Source organism: Alligator mississippiensis, chromosome 4, assembly GCF_030867095.1.
Source record: "Alligator mississippiensis isolate rAllMis1 chromosome 4, rAllMis1, whole genome shotgun sequence".
NCBI lineage: Eukaryota > Metazoa > Chordata > Crocodylia > Alligatoridae > Alligator > Alligator mississippiensis.
In genome coordinates this window covers 107,611,030-107,627,613 of record NC_081827.1, presented here as the reverse complement: position 1 = coordinate 107,627,613, position 16,584 = coordinate 107,611,030, and the positions used below count along the sequence as shown (strand labels likewise).

Genomic DNA, 16,584 nt, shown 5'->3' with positions numbered 1-16,584 from the left:
AAGACTAACACTTGAACTACTGTTCTGGATGTAGGAACCTGCTTTGGGATATCTTTGGGATACTTTTTATTGGTACACAAGAATTCACAGTACATGTTCCAACTTTTAAATGTGTGGTATTTATTGAATTGCTGCATATCTGTTGTTAATTATAAAATGATGTTTATTTAAACTAATTACATTAGTTACTCTGTAAAGCTGGAATACCTTTTTTAAATTCAAGTAACATGCTTTGACAAATTTGTTCTTGTAGCATGGTAAAGTTTACAATAAGGTTCCTAATGTTTAATAAAACCACATCCTGGAATGGAAGAAAACTAAACAAAACTTACTTACAGCAGCAACTAAACTTAATTCTTGTGCATCACAAATACCTAAAACTTCTGGTATGATACTGGGCTAAACCTACAAAAAATGTACATATAAGCCTATGATGATTGTTATGGTTTCTTTAGTTCACAAACAAATATTTTTCGGACTTAACATTTTGCTTAACAGCAGATTTCCAGGGTGCACCTTTAATCTTGTGGTGCTATATGTAGGGCCCTACTGAATTCATGGTGGAAGTGGGCTGTGCTGAGGCTTCTTTAATTCAGCAGGTTTCTCTGCTGTGCCCCTCCCCCCAGCTGCTGATTGGTGGAGGGGCCCCACTTGTGGCTTGCTCTCAATTTGGTGGGGAAGCAAAACTTGGTTTTAAACACGGTGCTGTTTTTGCTTCCCTGCTAGTCAGCAGCAAGCAGCGGGGCCACCTGGGGCCCCTTGGCGAATCGGCAGCAGGGAGGTAAAAATGGTGCCATATTTAAAATGGTGGATTTTACTTCACCGCCAGTCAGGATTGACTTGCAAAATTAAAGGAGCTGCAGTGCAGCCTACTTCTGCCGTGAATTCAGTAGGGCCCTAGCTATGTGTTGGTGGAATTTTGTTCCATTTAGCATTAACGCCGCCTACTTACAGTTCAGATTCAGAATCACATATCATGTGTTATAACATCACCTTTTGGACAGTCCACTTCAAATGCTAAATTAAAAAACTAAGGACAATTCAAGTAAACTTGAAAAAGGAAATTAGAGTGAAGAATCTACTTTTATAGTCTGATAGGCTTAGCTTTATCAATTTCACTAGCAGTTATTGAACAGGAAGTACTTGAAAGAATTCATGCCATGGTTTGATTAATATGAACATTTAGGAAACAGAATTTTAAAGCAGTAGGCTTATTTTTCTATAGCTAAAGCTAACTGTTATAATTATATCATGTTACTTAGGTACAAGTTGTTCAATGAACCATCAGAATAACATGGACTGAAGAGACTTCCGAACAGTTGCCATCTCTTGTTGTTGCTGTTACAAGAAAAGGAGATAAAATTGAACACAGATAACAATTAGGGAAAAAAATACCACTTTAGTCTGGCCTACTGAGCTAACTAGGAGAATCTTAAATTATTTTTCTCCTGACTTTTTTTTTTTTTTTTTGCACTGATTTCCTCCCTCCCCTCAAAAAAACAGTGCTAATACTTACAGTGTCCATCATAATTTTCTTTTGCAACATAGCCATTTCCTTACGAAGTTCACTTTGTGCACCAGCTAGAAGATTTTCATTATTCTTTTCCATATCTTCCATGCTCTAAATGTTACAGAACAATTATTTTCACTGTCAGTTGAACTGGATTTCAAAATTACACCAGGCTCAAAATCAACAAGTTGTTTGCCAAAGGTGCCATATATCTTCTGTAGTTCTCATACAACTGGAAAATATGCTGCTACTCTAGAAACACATACCCTGTGTACAACACTATACTGATTTTTTTTTTTAAATTAGACAGCTAGCTGTTTAGAATTCTTACTGTGCTGTACCTAAAGTTATTTTTCCCCAACAGAAGTCTATCACATCTGCAGCTGCAAAGCATCTGATTAAAAGTCCTTGCTAACATCCCTGCTTCTTTTGCATTCACCACCTATGACTACCTTGTTTTTCCCATACTAATTTGGACTTATCTTGCAGATGTTTTAGATCATGCTTACCATTACACATGGGACTCATTCCGTTCTGATAGCTGGGGCCACTTGTGCACATATGCAGTTGAGATTGTATGGGCACAATATTAAGCTCAATCTGTACATTCTAATTTTACTTGGAATGAAAGATAGTAGCACTGCTTCAGCCTCCATTTGCATTGCACCGTTAAGGTAGCTTCATCCAAATGGTATTACCTTTAATACAGCTTTTTAGGTAATACTGATTAAGTATACTCATTAGCATTTCATATAAAATTAAGATCAGTTCAGTTACTGTAGATTTGTTAATAGCAGCATGTCCTGACAGCACATGTGTTTTCAAACCTATTGCAATACTCTAAACAAAAGCTGGTTAAAGTTGATAAAAATTGCCTTGGCAAAAATAGGTTTAGAAGGGGATTTTATTTGATAAAGTATTTTTTTTTTTATGTTCCCAGAAGTTTAGACAAAAAAAAAATTTTTCTTTTTTTTTTTTTGCTTTTTGAAAAAAGCATTTTTTCTGTCCGCACACAGTGCAGCAAAATGAATGCCTTGGATTTTTTTTTACTGACATTTCCCAGCTTTTCTAGTTTTTCCAAAGATGATTTTTCTTCATTGAAAACTCATTTTTTTTTCCTTAAAAAAATTCCTACTTCCTGAAACAAGAAAGTATATTGTAATCTCTCAGTTTTTCATGGACTTGTTTACATTTTTGACTGAATGTAATTGTTTTTCCTGTTTCTGGTAGCTATTAATTTTAACTTGACATTTAATTATGCTTCTAAATTAATATAAAACTACTAAACTTGGAAGTATTCTTTTTTAAACTAGATAACTTACATTTTGAAAAGCATTTATGCCCAGCCAAACTATAACACTACTAGCATAGATGGGCGTTTAGGTGATGCTTGTCAGTACACACAGATTTCATAGACACTAGGGCTGGAAGGGACCTCGGAAGATCTTTGAGTCCAGCGCCCTGCCCCCAGGGGCAGGAAATCAGGGAATTACAGACTGGTATCTTTGAACTGGTCACCTGTCTTAAATCAGATTTTTAGTTTAACTTGGTTCTATTATTCACTTTACCTATAGTTTGAGGTTGAAAGGATGGACAAAATACAATATAGTATGTTTATCTTAAATTACTGATAATAAGAATACATTAAGGCATTTAACTGTTAATTGTGTATATTAAGCATGTGTATATAGTGTTTACTTTCTTCTCTAAATGTGACATCAAAAGCAGTGGTTGCAAATATGTAGTGTTGTAAGTCAACAAAGACCACAAAAGTCAGTTAATCAGAAGAGCCTATTAACTGGTCTACTGTTTCCACTTTCACATGAGATCCTTATTGCTGGCTGACTGACTCTTCTTGCTAGCATTGGATTGAATTACTTAGCCGTAACAGTTTAATGAAAGTAAATCTCAGGTTGCTCAGTGCTTTTCTGAAAAGCACATTTAGTAAGTAAAACATAGCATCTCACCATTAGAACACTTTTTTTTTAAATGGGGATTTATCTAGCAAGAAATAGTTATTTCTTTAAAAAAGATTCCTGATGAGAGGTCACTATCCTTTCTTTGTTTTAGTTTCTACTTTTAGGGAGATGGCTGCCTCAGCTGAAGTGTAAAAAGTGTTAAATTTTGGCTTACAGTTTTAAAAAGAGAATTCAGAACACTTTAAAGCAATGCAATTGTTCCTAACATAAATAAAAATCTAAGGGCTGATCTACATAAACACACTGTTGCAGTGGTTTAACTGGAAGTGTGATGTGTTCAATCTAGCACAAGCATCTGTTTCAGTACTCAATTTTATTTAAACCTGACTCTGTAGTTTTTAATTTTGGCAAGTGTACAGATATAATCAATTTAAGAGAAGTGTGTCCACACAGGGACCTGAGTAGCTTGCTTATTTAAGTCAGTTATTTATTTAAACAAGTGTGTGTCAAATAAGGGCAACATACATGTGTAGACAAGATCTTAGTTAAAAAAAAATAGAAATATACTTAAGTAACCAAGCTGATTAATTACAGAAAACTTGTGCAAAGCTCTACTATTATGCTTAAACAAACTATAAATTCTTTACTCATTATAGTACTTCTGCTTTAACTGTGAATTTCAAAACAGTCTTATTCAAGGTTCACGTAGTTTACAAAAAGTATATATACTGGACCTTTAAGAACTGATCATACAGCTGTTTAATTGTTTTCAGTCTCTGACTCTGAACTATTCTCGCCTGTTGGAAAACCTTTTGTTGCTGACGGAACATATTCTAAAGCACAAACAAAAGCCATGTTAGTTAGTGAATGATAAATTAGATGGATGCTGCTGTCAGTGTTAATAAACAAAACTTACCTCTCCATTGGAAATTCCTGCTTTATAACATGGATCTGCCACGTGATCTGAACTGTCTCGTTACATAGCTCCCTTCCCCTCTCTCTATATTATCAATCCAGGGAAGAGGATCAAGTGTAATTGCTGTTAGCATCCATTTGTCCTTCTACCCTACATGCCTAACATGCTCACACTATGCCAGGTACAAAGTGCCCTTTCTTTCTTACCTTGCTACATAATCCTTGGAAATTTGGACGAAGCTTTACCCCAAACATGGCTGGATACTCAAGGATTTGCTTTTAAATTCTCATGAGGGTTTTGCCCAGTAAAGAAAACAATTTATCCCTATGTATAAAGCTAAGGTGAAACACTACACTCACAGATGGTCTCTACCATTTCAATATGCAGCGGGCGCCTCTACACAAGATGCTTTAGTGTGCAATTAGACTAATCTAATGTGTAGTAAGGAGTCAGCATTTACACATGCATATGGGACCTACTACTCCCCCCAGGAGCTGGGAGATGAGCAGCAATGAGACCGGGGTGGGGGGGAGCAGTACAAGGGCTGGTAGGGAGACATGGGGGAGAGAACAGGTGCTGGGACCAGGGAGGGAGATGTGGGGGAGGGAAACAGTACTGGGACCAGAGGAAGCAGTACTGAGACCGGAGGAAGATGTGGGGGAAGCAGCATCAGGACTGGGGGGGAGAAGCAGGGAGGCAGCACTACCAGAACAGGGTTAGGGGGAGACATGAGAAGGAAGCAGTGCTGGTGACCAGCACTGCTTCCCCCTCATGTCTACCCCCTGGCCCCAGTGCTGCTTTCTCCCCCTATTCAGGCCCAGGGCATTGCCCCAAGCCAGCGCCGCCAAGCCGGGCTGCAATCCCTAGCTCCATGTGGCTGGGAGCTCCCTTTCACTTCTGGACAGCTCCCCTGTTCCCTGGAGGCCAGACCTGGTCCCCATGCCCCCTGCTAGCCTGGGGCTAGCACCCGGGGGAGCCTGGGTCTCTCCCTGGATGCTCCAGGGGGGCAGAGCAGGACAGGGGGGTAGGAGAAGCCCCAGACTGAACTTCTTCCAACAGTAGTATGCATATAGATGTGCACCTGGGAACACTTACAATAAGCTTGAATTTCCTCTCAGAAAATTCAGGTGCATTAACTGCGTGTATAGACACGTCCAATATATCCTAAAAACATCATACAAAATAAAAAAAACCCAGCCTTTAATCAAGACAGCAAGAGTCCTGTAGCACTTTTTTTCCCTGAAACATACTTAAGTTTATTTATGCATGAGGGAACCTGGTGCCCAACAAGAGTAATTAGCATTTGTATTTCTGATTTAAAATATTTTAATATATTCATATGTTGTGCTGGAAACTAACCGCTAGTTTTTCTTCCTGTTCCTCTCCTTTCTGCATATCCACATCCCATTGCTGAAATAAGGTCAGGAACTGCTGAGAATACTCATGGTTCAGCTTCTGTCTAAAAATATATCTTGCAGTTACTATTGTGATTAGCAATGTAAAACTGAAATATCAGTTAAATATAGAGCCACTAATGCCAGATGGATTTGTTTTTTTTAATCTGTACTGGAATGATAACACTTATGTAGGATTAAAAGATTAAATGTCCAAGTATGTGTTTATTTGATTGGGAGGCCGATTTGGAAATAAGAAAGAAGTCTTTTATTTTCTATAAGTTGAGTATGTAAGCCTGCATAACTACGTCTACCAATATGCTGGGAATAACATATGTAAAAAAATAAGCTATTTAGCTGTTGAAAAAGATGACATTTAACTATAAGTGTATTTGACCAAAAAAACCCCCTATTTTATAAATGTCTGATTTATAAAGTATTTAATGCCAGGTTTCATCTTCTGTCTTTTAAGGCCAGTATCAATAACTAAACATTCCTCCAAGTGGAGGGAAAAATCCTACGTGTCATTTATCATTGAAAAGTTAGATAAAATTACACTTTTTCAATAAATAGTAATTTTCAAATTTTGAGAGAAAATTTGGAACTGAAAATGTTTATGGAAAAAATTTCAAATGAAACAAACTAGAAATTATTGATTAAAATAAAAATGTTCTGAACAATTAACACTGACTGAAGTCAATTTTCATCAAAATGAAACATAACAGATGGCTATACTAGTCAGTTTGCTCACAAACTCTGACATTTTATATTTCCGTTACTAAAGAAAGAGTTGAGGTGAGTTGTTTCTGTGAATTTGAAAAGTGACAGAATTGGAGACAAAAAAACAGAAGTGCTTGAGCAGAAGTGCCTGGGTAGAAAGTTCTTTGTTGCCAAAACAAATCTAACAAGTGTATGATACTATAGCAGGTACTGTGAACCAGAAAAAATACGTAATTACATCTTACACTTTTCCACCGTATTAAATGTAAATACTACCTTTGTTCCTGCTGTGTTTTCCAAACATGTTCAATTTTCTGGTTGCTGGTTTTGAGAGAAGCCTTAGTATACATTTCTAGTCTCTTCTTTTTAGCCTGGAGAGCCTTGTTAATATCAGCTGAAATAGATGAAAAATAATTGTAAATTGTATTATGCATATATTTGAATTTTAAAACAGCATATTAGTGCAAATGCTATCAATTACATTTAGGAAAAGCATTCACAATGCTTTGTAACTGAAAAAGTGTGCAATAACTTTGGCATTTTAAAAATATTATAAAAGTTTCATCAACCCAAGAACTTTTTGAGACATACTTATTTTAATAACTTGGAGGTAGGCTGTAATACATTAACAAAGTAATGGTTTATCAATATTGCTAAAATACTAAATAGAAGTACACTTTTAATCTTCAGATAATGACATTCTGTATAGGGATACCATGAACTGCTACTTTACAATAAAATGTTTGTTTAGATGCATTTTAAAGTTATAAGCATCTTAAGTCGGCCAGCCTACAACATAAATGTCATAAACCATAAGACTGTGAGTGGCACATGGCAGATCAGGGAGGGGACAGGCAGCACAGCTGCAGATAAGACAGGAAGCAGCAAATTGGGCAGAGAGCACAGGGCTGGGAGCAGAAAGCAGAGCAGCAGATTGGGTAGGGGAAGGGGATCAAAGTGACATTTGAGGAAGGTGTGGGACTAACTTGAGGCATTCCTGTCAAAAGGTTGTCCCCTACTGCCAGCTACTTCTTCTCTTCTGCTATCACTATCAACATAAAGGGTACACCTGCCAACTTTTTATTGTCCTTACATTTTATTTGATAACTTCTTGCTAGCTTTAGTTCTATTATTTTTGTACAGATAACATTCGCTTTTTCTGATCCCGCCATAACCTATCCTTTTACCTATCTTGACGCTTGAGTAATTTATTCTAACTTATTTATGTGAAGCCTGAAATCCTCCTCTTACCAAAGCTGCTGTGACTAGGATTGCATTCTTATATTTCCTCCAAAGCAAGACATTTAGACACTCTTAGCGATTTGAATTAACAAAGTTCTTTAAGATCCATTTTATGCCTTGGAGTCCACATACATGCAAAAAAATATTTTACAAGACATCTACTTCTGTTATAAAACTAAAAATATTATTCAGCCAATTACTGAGTAGGTGAGTTATCTTGTTATTGTGACTCATCTTTCCTTCTTTCTCCCCCCACCACTACTTTTTGCCCCTCTGTGTGTCATACAAAAATTCATAACATAAGTTCTTCAGGGGAAGGGAAATGTGTTATTGTTACGAACTGTGAGTTACCAAGTGTTCTAGCTACTAAACCAAATAATTCTCTCTAAAACTGTCTCTGCAAGATTGCTATTATTCATCCTTATTCTTTGATGCTGTCAGAAATTAAATCTCATATGATGATCACTTACTGATAATTGACTTTCCTAGTTTTTAGTGTTCCTAAACCCTGCAGTGAAACTATTTTCTTGTTCACCCGCACCATGACCATTCATTATTTGTCTCAAAAATCCCTTTCTGATTTTTGAAGCATTTGCTCAACATTACCACTTGCTCTACATCTATGCAAGTCCCTATCTCCTCTCACCATTCCTGCAATCCCATTTTCCTCCTTGCTTCCTTTTTGTAATGACAATTTGAGGGGTGATAAAAATGGCTTCTCAACTTATATTTTCCCACCTCTCTGCAAGTATGAAAAGGTATTGGGCACCTAAAACAGGACAGGCACCCAAGTTCAAAACTGTGATCCAGCATATTACTATGCTCTTTTCCCCCTGATCCTGTGGGGCCTGGCCAAACCTCCTTCCCCTACACAGCTGTATCAGGCTGGGCTGCTTCCCCTCCAGGTAGTAGGGCCTTGCTGCAGGAGCACTGGCCAGATCCAACCTATGCATGGACCAGGTACTGCTCGTTTGACCCTCTGGGCAAAACGGTTGAGCACCCCTGGCCTAGGTGGCCTTCCATTGGAAAATGTAACTTATAAGTGGGCTTCATTGGATTTGACTTGTGTGGCCCAGGCCTAAATTTTCTGAGGGGCTTGATCCAGTGTATGTCCTCAGAATTGGCGTAATGGATGCAAATAGGATTGGGCCCTTCATAAAATTCACTTTTAACTGCCTTATTTTTAAGATATGACTGCTGGAGGAGGAGAACAGAGACAGTGATTTGGACATTTGCCCACAAAGTGGGAATACTGTACTGTTTTCAGTCTCCAGTGATTCAAATCCACAGTCCTCACTTCTTGGGAGTGGCTGTAATCACCAAGTTAGAAGCAAAGCTAGGATGGAGGCGTACACTACCCCACCTGCTGAAGCTTTATTATTGTGCGGCAAGGAATGCAAGATTCATGGGAGTTCCCCACTTGGCAGAAGGTTTTTGTATAATCATTCTGAGTCATGTCACTCTCTCGCCCACACACCTAACTCTTTATTTGGAATTCAGGTGCCTCAAAGGCAGGTGCTTCAGTACAGAATGTGTAGGTACCTATACCCTTCTTTATTGGATCTCTGTATCTCTAATCTCATCTTTAAAATCATCGTCACTCTAGTATGTGACTCATATTAAACTATATGCATGCATCCTTCCTAATCTCTCTTCCTTGTAATCAGTCTACAAAAATACTTGCACTTATATTTTCATTGGATTCTTGCATGGTGCTCCATTTATGTATGTTAATTTTTCTTTTTTAGCAGAAAGTAGCGTACAGCTATAAAGATGCTACAATATTTGTCATTTTTTTGCCTGTCACTCTTAAACTTTGTGCTATTTCCATTATTTTTTATAGAATCAGGAAATCAAGAAAAAGTTCCTGCTTAATTAAGGATATGAATAAAATACACTTACCTCCAAACCGTTCCAACATATTCTGTACTTCACCCCTACAAAATATTTAGTGTTTCAGAAACTTTGAATATATTTTTGTATAAATGACCACAGAATATGAACAAATGCAAAAGCTGAACTGACAGTTTTTTCCCCTCTATTTAAAAACAGTAACACTAAAGTGCTGCCGCTGTTGTACAACACACAAGATTAAGTCCCTCTATGTTACCTCCTTGGCACTACCTAAAACACACAAAAATAGGAAAGCCAAAGAACAGGCTAAATGGAATGATTTTTAATGACAATATTTTGTTAACTCACATCCTAGGAACAAGGCGGGAATATTTTTAAGAACCTGACTGTAAAAGTGGTAAACTGATAAACAAGAATCTATAGAACTATTCTATGTATGAGGATGGTGAGAGTAATAAGATAGGGGAAGAAAATAATATATCATCAAGACTGGCAATGCTGGGGGACAGCCCTGGTCACAATAAAAGACAATGGGGGTTGTTTTGTATAGTGCACTTAAAACAGAAAGATGATTAAACAGGTATGTGTGGCAGTGGAGAGAGAGCAGAGGTTTAATAAGGCCCACAGCAGGTTCTGAGTCATTGTTAAGAAAGAGGTATTATTTCTTCTGAAGCCTGCCTTTCCCTTTCTGACAAAGAGAACTGGTCACAACTTCAATCTGTTAATTTTGACATCTTTCCCAAAACTACATTTTCAAGCATAACCTTCAGAAGGTTCTATTTATAAATAAAGTTTACATATAAAAAAATGGAGCTTTTCAGGTAATAATGGAACACTTCAATTTGAAAGTGTTATAATTCTTAAGAAAAATAAGATTTGAGAAAGACAGTAAGATGATAAATGACATGGGGTGGAACTTGTAAAACACCATTGGGAGGAAACAAAACAGTTTTGAGAAGCTGTTTTCCCTACTACATTGTAGCTGTTAGTTATCACTCAAAACAACTGGTGTTTCTCTATAAAACACATATGTACGTTTTTCTTTTTTAAACACACTTTATCTGGTCTTCTATCTATTGGACATTTTAACTGAATGGAATCTATGACACACAAAACTAGGCTTATCAAATTTCAGTAACTAATACCTATTCAAAATTTCGTAACAAAAAATTAAGATTTTAAAGAAAATTACCCCACATCATCTTCAGTCACATTGTGAGGCATCACTGAAGGTCTTTTTTTCCCATGTTTATCAATTACTGGAGTCTCGCCTTCAAGTATTTAAAAAACAAAAAACAGAGACCACATCAACTATTTTGCTGGAAAGTGGTTATGTTTTTTTTTCTGTAACTGTTTTCTCCAAAGAAATCATATGAAATCTACAATTTGTTTAGCATAAGACAGACTAAAACCCCCTCTATGTCCTAGATTTTCCCCAAGTACCAGATTTGAATAGGCACACCATCGATTTCCTCTAGGACCTTTTCAATTAGTCCTATACTGAATGTTTGAGCCACAACAGCAAACCTTCTAGAAAAAAAATGACTGTATTCCCAAACTAGCAACAAAATAATCATTTCAAAGATGGAAATAATTTGACCTTAAAAAAAATTAACAACTTAAAACAGAAATCAAAATTTTGGGTGAATTGTAGTATTATGAAATAGGGTCCTTAAGAAAGCAGAATTATCGGTTAAGTAGCTATCCCTTCTTTCAGAAGATTTTATAGATTTCATAGACATTAGGGCTGGAAGGGACCTGGGAAGATCATCGAGTCCAGCCCCCTGCCCAAGGGTCAGGAAGTCAGTTGGGGTCATAGGATCCCAGCAAGCATCCAAATTTCTCTTGAAGGCGTTCAATGTAGGTGCTTGAACCACCTCCGATGGCAGCCTATTCCAGACCTTGGGGGCTTGGACAGTGAAGAAATTCTTCCTTATGTCCAGTCTGAAATGGTCTTGCAGTAGTTTATAATCGCTGGACCTTCTCATCCCTTGGGTTTCATACATACAGGATTTCTACTACTGGGCCCAAAAATGTGAGGTCTGTCTGATGCTGGAATCTGAAATACATTTTGCCAAAATATTGTATTAAAAGGGTTTTTACTTTTTTAAAGCAGTATGAATCAGTGTCATGTGACAGCCTAAAAACAAAAGATCTGTACATGTTCGCTACCTTCTTCAGAACTACTGTTGATGTAGAGCTATAAAACAGACACTCTGCTTAATGTAAACACCAACCACTGGTGTCTCAGATTATAAATAACCATATATAGACATTACACAGATATATATGCAAGGAAGACACTGCGGTTGATTGAGAAGTAACAGCAGAGATGGCTTTTCTCTAATAGTATGGGCCATACAGTATCCAAAATAGATCTATGCTCATTCCTCACTAAAGTTTAGCCCACTCTGGAGAAATCTGTCAAATGCTTCACAGGAAGCAGTTAAAGTCACAGCAGGAAAACCAACATTCTCAATATGAGACAGTGGCTGTAAGATCTTCACTTGTATAGATCTTCTGTAAACGATTTAACGAACAACTGAAGAGGGGAAAACCAACAAAAGACAAATGGTGCTCCCTGAAATTCAGCATCCAAAACAAGAGGCATTGCAGTAAATACTTTGAAAGGATGTCACCATTTGGTTAGTCAATTCTAAATGAAACCCCATTACTATATTTCCTAGGAAAAGATAGCACTGCTTAGCAGCTACGTGGTTCGGGCATAAAACAAAACCATCCTGCCTTGCTGGCTGACATATGCTTCCTTTCTGTGCCTTTTTTCTTCCTTGTTATATTGTCTTTCTCTTCAGAGGCTTCTCCTTGCCGCTCTAATGCATTTTTCCCATTCTTCGCTCTTGGTTCATCCATGACCTTCCACACCCTTGACTCCTCCCTGCCACCAAGCCACAAATACCATCCCTCCTTATAGCTTAAGAAGACTTTTCTTGCATTCCCAAATCCATCAGTCAGCACTTGGTACACAGGTAACAGAGCTGACCATCATTCTCTATTCTCTTCTGTCCACATACCTGATACAAAGGAGAGAGGAACACTACTGTTTCCAAGTACAGAAGAGAATGCAGCATAAAAAGACTTATTCTATTACAGATGACAACGGGAAGCCTAAGTTTTATAACCATACGCTGGCTACACAGAGCTGTTCTATTGCTTTTAAGTAGTTCTCTCCAGCTGAAGGCCAGTCAGAATCATTGGCTTCAAGTCAATCTGTCTGTGGCTGCCTCACAAGGAAGGCTACATAATGCCATCACTCTGATGTACTGACTTCCCCATTTCTATCTGTTATCAGAAATGTCAAAAATAGAGCAATGTACCATTTGAGTATTTACAATATATACATTTGAGTAACTTACAATATATACATTTAAATGCATAATTCCCAGTTAACACAATTTTAGTTGATTGATGTACCTTCCCTATCTTCCTCTGATCCACTCAGATCTTTCTTTTCTTCCTGGAAGTCATAGGTACATATAGCTTGATCTTCCTGAACTGGTTTACCAGATTTCCCAGGATGTTTTCTTCCTGAAGGTGCCATAATCAGAGTGTTTCTCTTCCCCTACCATAATAAGTATATTGTACCAATTAACTTTTTAAATGCTATTTTCAAAAGTCAAATTCTAGTGATGCTCATACTGACATGTTAACTTTATCCTATGAAACTTTCTATGAAATCTTTTAAGCACTTCAATGAATTATCTAGTAAGACTGGGTTGGTTTTTTTTAAAAAGGTTAGACAAACATTAATTAAGGATGGGCTGGGTATACTTTGAGCAAGTGGACAGACTATAGGATCTCTACATCTCCTCCAGCCCTACCATACATCATTTTATTTATCTTTTAATATTCATTACATATTTCATGACATCAAGATTTGATTTCTGTCAAGGAACTGCATTATTACTGAATATGCCAAAAATTGGATAAGCTGGGAAGCACCCTGAGTTTATTCTGAACTGTATTCCTTCTGGAAATTAAAGAAAAAAAAAGTCAGGCTTATGGCCTTCCCAAACTTTGTATTCCTTTTCTGAATTTCCTTAATTTTTAGCTTTTATAGTTTTGTAGTGTGGGGTTCTACTGTAGGCTGCAGAAACTTTTTTTTTTTTAATTCCTTTTTAAATATACAGCATACATTTAGCATCTCCCTGTACTACCTTGCACATTAATTAAAATGGATTTACAAAATCATACAAAAAGTTATTTTAGGAAGGAATAAGGAATCAGAATCATAAAAAGTAGGGAATTGGAAGAGACCTCAGGAGGTCATCTGCTACCACCTCTTGATCCAGGTAGTATCATCCCTGTCTAAATCATCCTAGACAATTGTTTGTCTAACCTGTTATGAAAAACAGCAGGAACAACTTGTGCACACAACTACCATGCATAATGCCTAACACATCAAGATCACTCCCTAACCTGTCACAGGCAAAGCAGAACTATGGTACTGTCAGTGTCTTGCCACTGAAAAAGTTACTAGTAATAAATAGTGTTACAAGTATGTATACAATTAAATTTAAAACCCTCTCAGTGTTTTATATTCAGTAGAACAATAGACAAGTACAAACATATGTGGCTGTACATGTTTTTCCCCACCACAACAGTAGAATTTGCCTATGGTAGTAGTTTAGCCTACAACAGTCATTTTCAAGCTCTCCTTTTCTGGTGTTTCCATGTTTAATTTGTGTTAAAAATTGCATTTGTTGGTTAAGGGAATAACTGCTTTAAAAAAAAAAACACATATCCCAAAAATAACACAACCTATGTGATGTGGTGCAGTATGAGAATGGTAAATAAAAACCTAGGCTCAAGGGAGTCATTCTTCCCAACCTGATTGCGCTGCGTAAGGTAGTCAGGCAGCGAACAGCTAGATGGAGGCACAGTTCAACACTCTGGCTTGCCACCAGCTATTCCCAAAGACCAAGCAGAGATAAAATTGTAAATGCTGCTTTATCCACTAAAAAAAAGCACATGTCAGACAACAAGGATTAAAATGAACCCTTAAATAAAAGAAACAGTATCAATAAATTACCTCTACATAAACCAAATGATATGCAGGATATTTTAAACCAGTGGTGCTCGACCTAAGGTCTACAGGTTGGATCCAGCCTGTGGCAGCAGAAAGTGGCAGCAGCATCAGTTGCTGTGACAGCCCAGAGCTGCAGCCATTCATACTGCCACCAGCTGCTCCCTCGCTGCCAAATTTCCATTCCTAGGGGATGACATAGCCCTGTGGCCTGGGTCATGCCAGTGCACAGGGAGGGCTGAGGGTGGTCCATGCAGCTGGACTGGCACTGGATCGCACCATAGCCAAATGCCAGGGCCCAGCTGGGTGCGTGGGCCTATGGGCGGCAGTGGCAGGGGGTTGGGTGCAACCCCTGCAGCTCCCTGCCTGCTGCTGGAGCTGGGTTTGGCTCTGAGGGGGGATGGGGACGGACCCCCCCCCCAAGGATGTTTGACACTCTTGCGCCATCCAAGGGAGACTGGACAATCTCCATCCAAGGATGGAGGATGCCTCCAAAGGGTGGGGAGGGTGGGAAGGTTGAACCTCAGGAGAGACCTGCAGCCCAGGAGCCTGGGGTCTTCAAGCTGCAGGGTGGGAGTTGGGGAGGGGGATAAGTATCTGGTTGAAGAGTTTTTTTCCTTCAAAACACCTGAAGACACCCCCCTCCCCGCCCCGGGGAGAGCCAGAGGCCTGTACTTCAGACACGCAGGGACCCCCGCCCCTTCACCACCACCCCGCTTCTCTCCTCAGCAGTGCGGGGTCGGGGTGTCTCTGAGGTGAAAGCCCCTCGCTGTCCCCAGGCCCTCGGGGCACAACCGCAGTCCCGGGTCCTTCCCCTCCTCTCGCCGGACCAGGCCGGGCCGTGAGGCGAGCGAGGCGGCTCCTCACCCTCCGGCGCTGCCCGACGCCTCCACCTCCGCCTCCGCCCGGGACAGGGAGCGGGGAAAGGCGGGAAAGCGGCGCCGGGGCGGGCAGTGCCCGGCGGAGGCAGGGACCCGCCTCTGCCGCAGAGAAAGACACCAGAGGTTTGAAGGTTGTGGGGGGAAAAAATCCCCCAACAAAAAACGGGAGAAAGATGTCGGGACGGGCTCTGGCTGGCTCCGCTTGCGTGCACAGAAGCGGGAGAAGCCAGGTCCAAAACAGCCCCCAAGGGTGTTGCTTCCCGAGCCGCGGGGCAGGGGGCTGACAGCAGCCTGCACGGCCCCTGCCCCTACCCCAGGGGAGAGCACGAGCAGACCGCCGCCGGCGGGGTGGCAGATGCTGGCAGGAGCAATGGTCCCCAGGGGCCGCTGGGCAGGTCTAGGTCGGAGATGAGGAAAAGCCCTCTCACAAGGCGGCGCTGGACCAGGCACCAGCGCGGGGGCAGACGAAGCTTGGGCTGGGCCGGTCCTGCTCTGAGCAGGGGGCCGGACCACACCTCTTGGGCACGTCCCCGCGAGGGGCGACCTGTTTCCCCGGGTACCCACAGCAGCGAGTGGAACATCTTCAGGATAAAGCTGGTACTTCTCAAGCACCTGCGTGTAGCCACGTGTAGCACTGCAGACAGGGCCGCGGTGCCACACACCACACGTGCATGCTCGCCTGGATGCCCCCCCTTCTCCCGCGGTCCCTCCCAGCCCTCATTTGCTCCCACTCTGCTAGCACTGAAGACCTAGTTTTGCTGCCGCATGGTGAGCCGCTGCGGAAGCTCCCGGAGCATCCTGACCCCCCCCCCCCCCCCCCCGGCCCTCAGTGCTGCACGGGAACCAGTGTCCGCACCCCGGGTCCTGGTTTCGGCTCGGGTTGAAACCAGGACTAGGAGCTCAGTGCCCAGGAGCCGCCCACAGCCAGCAGGGTTGCAAGAGGGCGGTTGGCCATTGAAAGTTGTTGTTAAAGCGTGGGGAATGAAGGAAGGCGCCATGAAATCAAGCAACCCCCGCAGTGCTTCCTGACTAGAAATGTTGCGGCCCTTACCAGGCAGCTGGTTTTAAACTTTGGGTGGAGCAGGAAGGGGGGAAGAAACAACT

General features: G+C 40.3%; 2 protein-coding genes across 8 annotated transcripts in view; one reads left to right on the top strand and one right to left on the bottom strand.

Moving 5' to 3' along the window:
- Window positions 1–1,351, top strand: part of CHPT1 (choline phosphotransferase 1) — a 33,200-nt gene extending 31,849 nt beyond the window's left edge. The window contains exon 9 of the mRNA XM_014608504.3: window positions 1,263–1,351. Coding sequence (XP_014463990.2) covers window positions 1,263–1,280 — 18 coding nt within the window. The 3' untranslated portion in view covers window positions 1,281–1,351. The remainder of the gene's footprint in view (window positions 1–1,262) is intronic.
- SYCP3 (synaptonemal complex protein 3) lies at window positions 101–16,161 on the bottom strand. Of its 7 annotated transcripts, XM_059726445.1 has the most exons (10): window positions 15,793–15,960; window positions 14,404–14,530; window positions 12,988–13,135; window positions 10,748–10,826; window positions 9,604–9,638; window positions 6,736–6,853; window positions 5,705–5,804; window positions 4,164–4,262; window positions 1,517–1,621; window positions 101–1,338 (listed from the first exon to the last, which is right to left on the bottom strand). In XM_059726445.1, exons 3-10 carry the CDS (start codon window positions 13,112–13,114, stop codon window positions 1,285–1,287), a joined length of 717 nt encoding a protein of 238 aa, XP_059582428.1. In that variant the 5' UTR covers window positions 13,115–13,135; window positions 14,404–14,530; window positions 15,793–15,960; the 3' UTR covers window positions 101–1,284. The 7 variants fall into 7 exon arrangements, with proteins under 7 accessions (XP_059582428.1, XP_019344997.1, XP_019344992.1 ...); XM_019489452.2 differs by lacking the exons at window positions 14,404–14,530; window positions 15,793–15,960 and adding an exon at window positions 15,467–15,715; XM_019489447.2 differs by lacking the exons at window positions 101–1,338; window positions 15,793–15,960 and adding an exon at window positions 16,045–16,161 and having other exon boundaries at window positions 1,433–1,621.
- Between the last annotated feature and the right edge of the window lie 423 nt (window positions 16,162–16,584).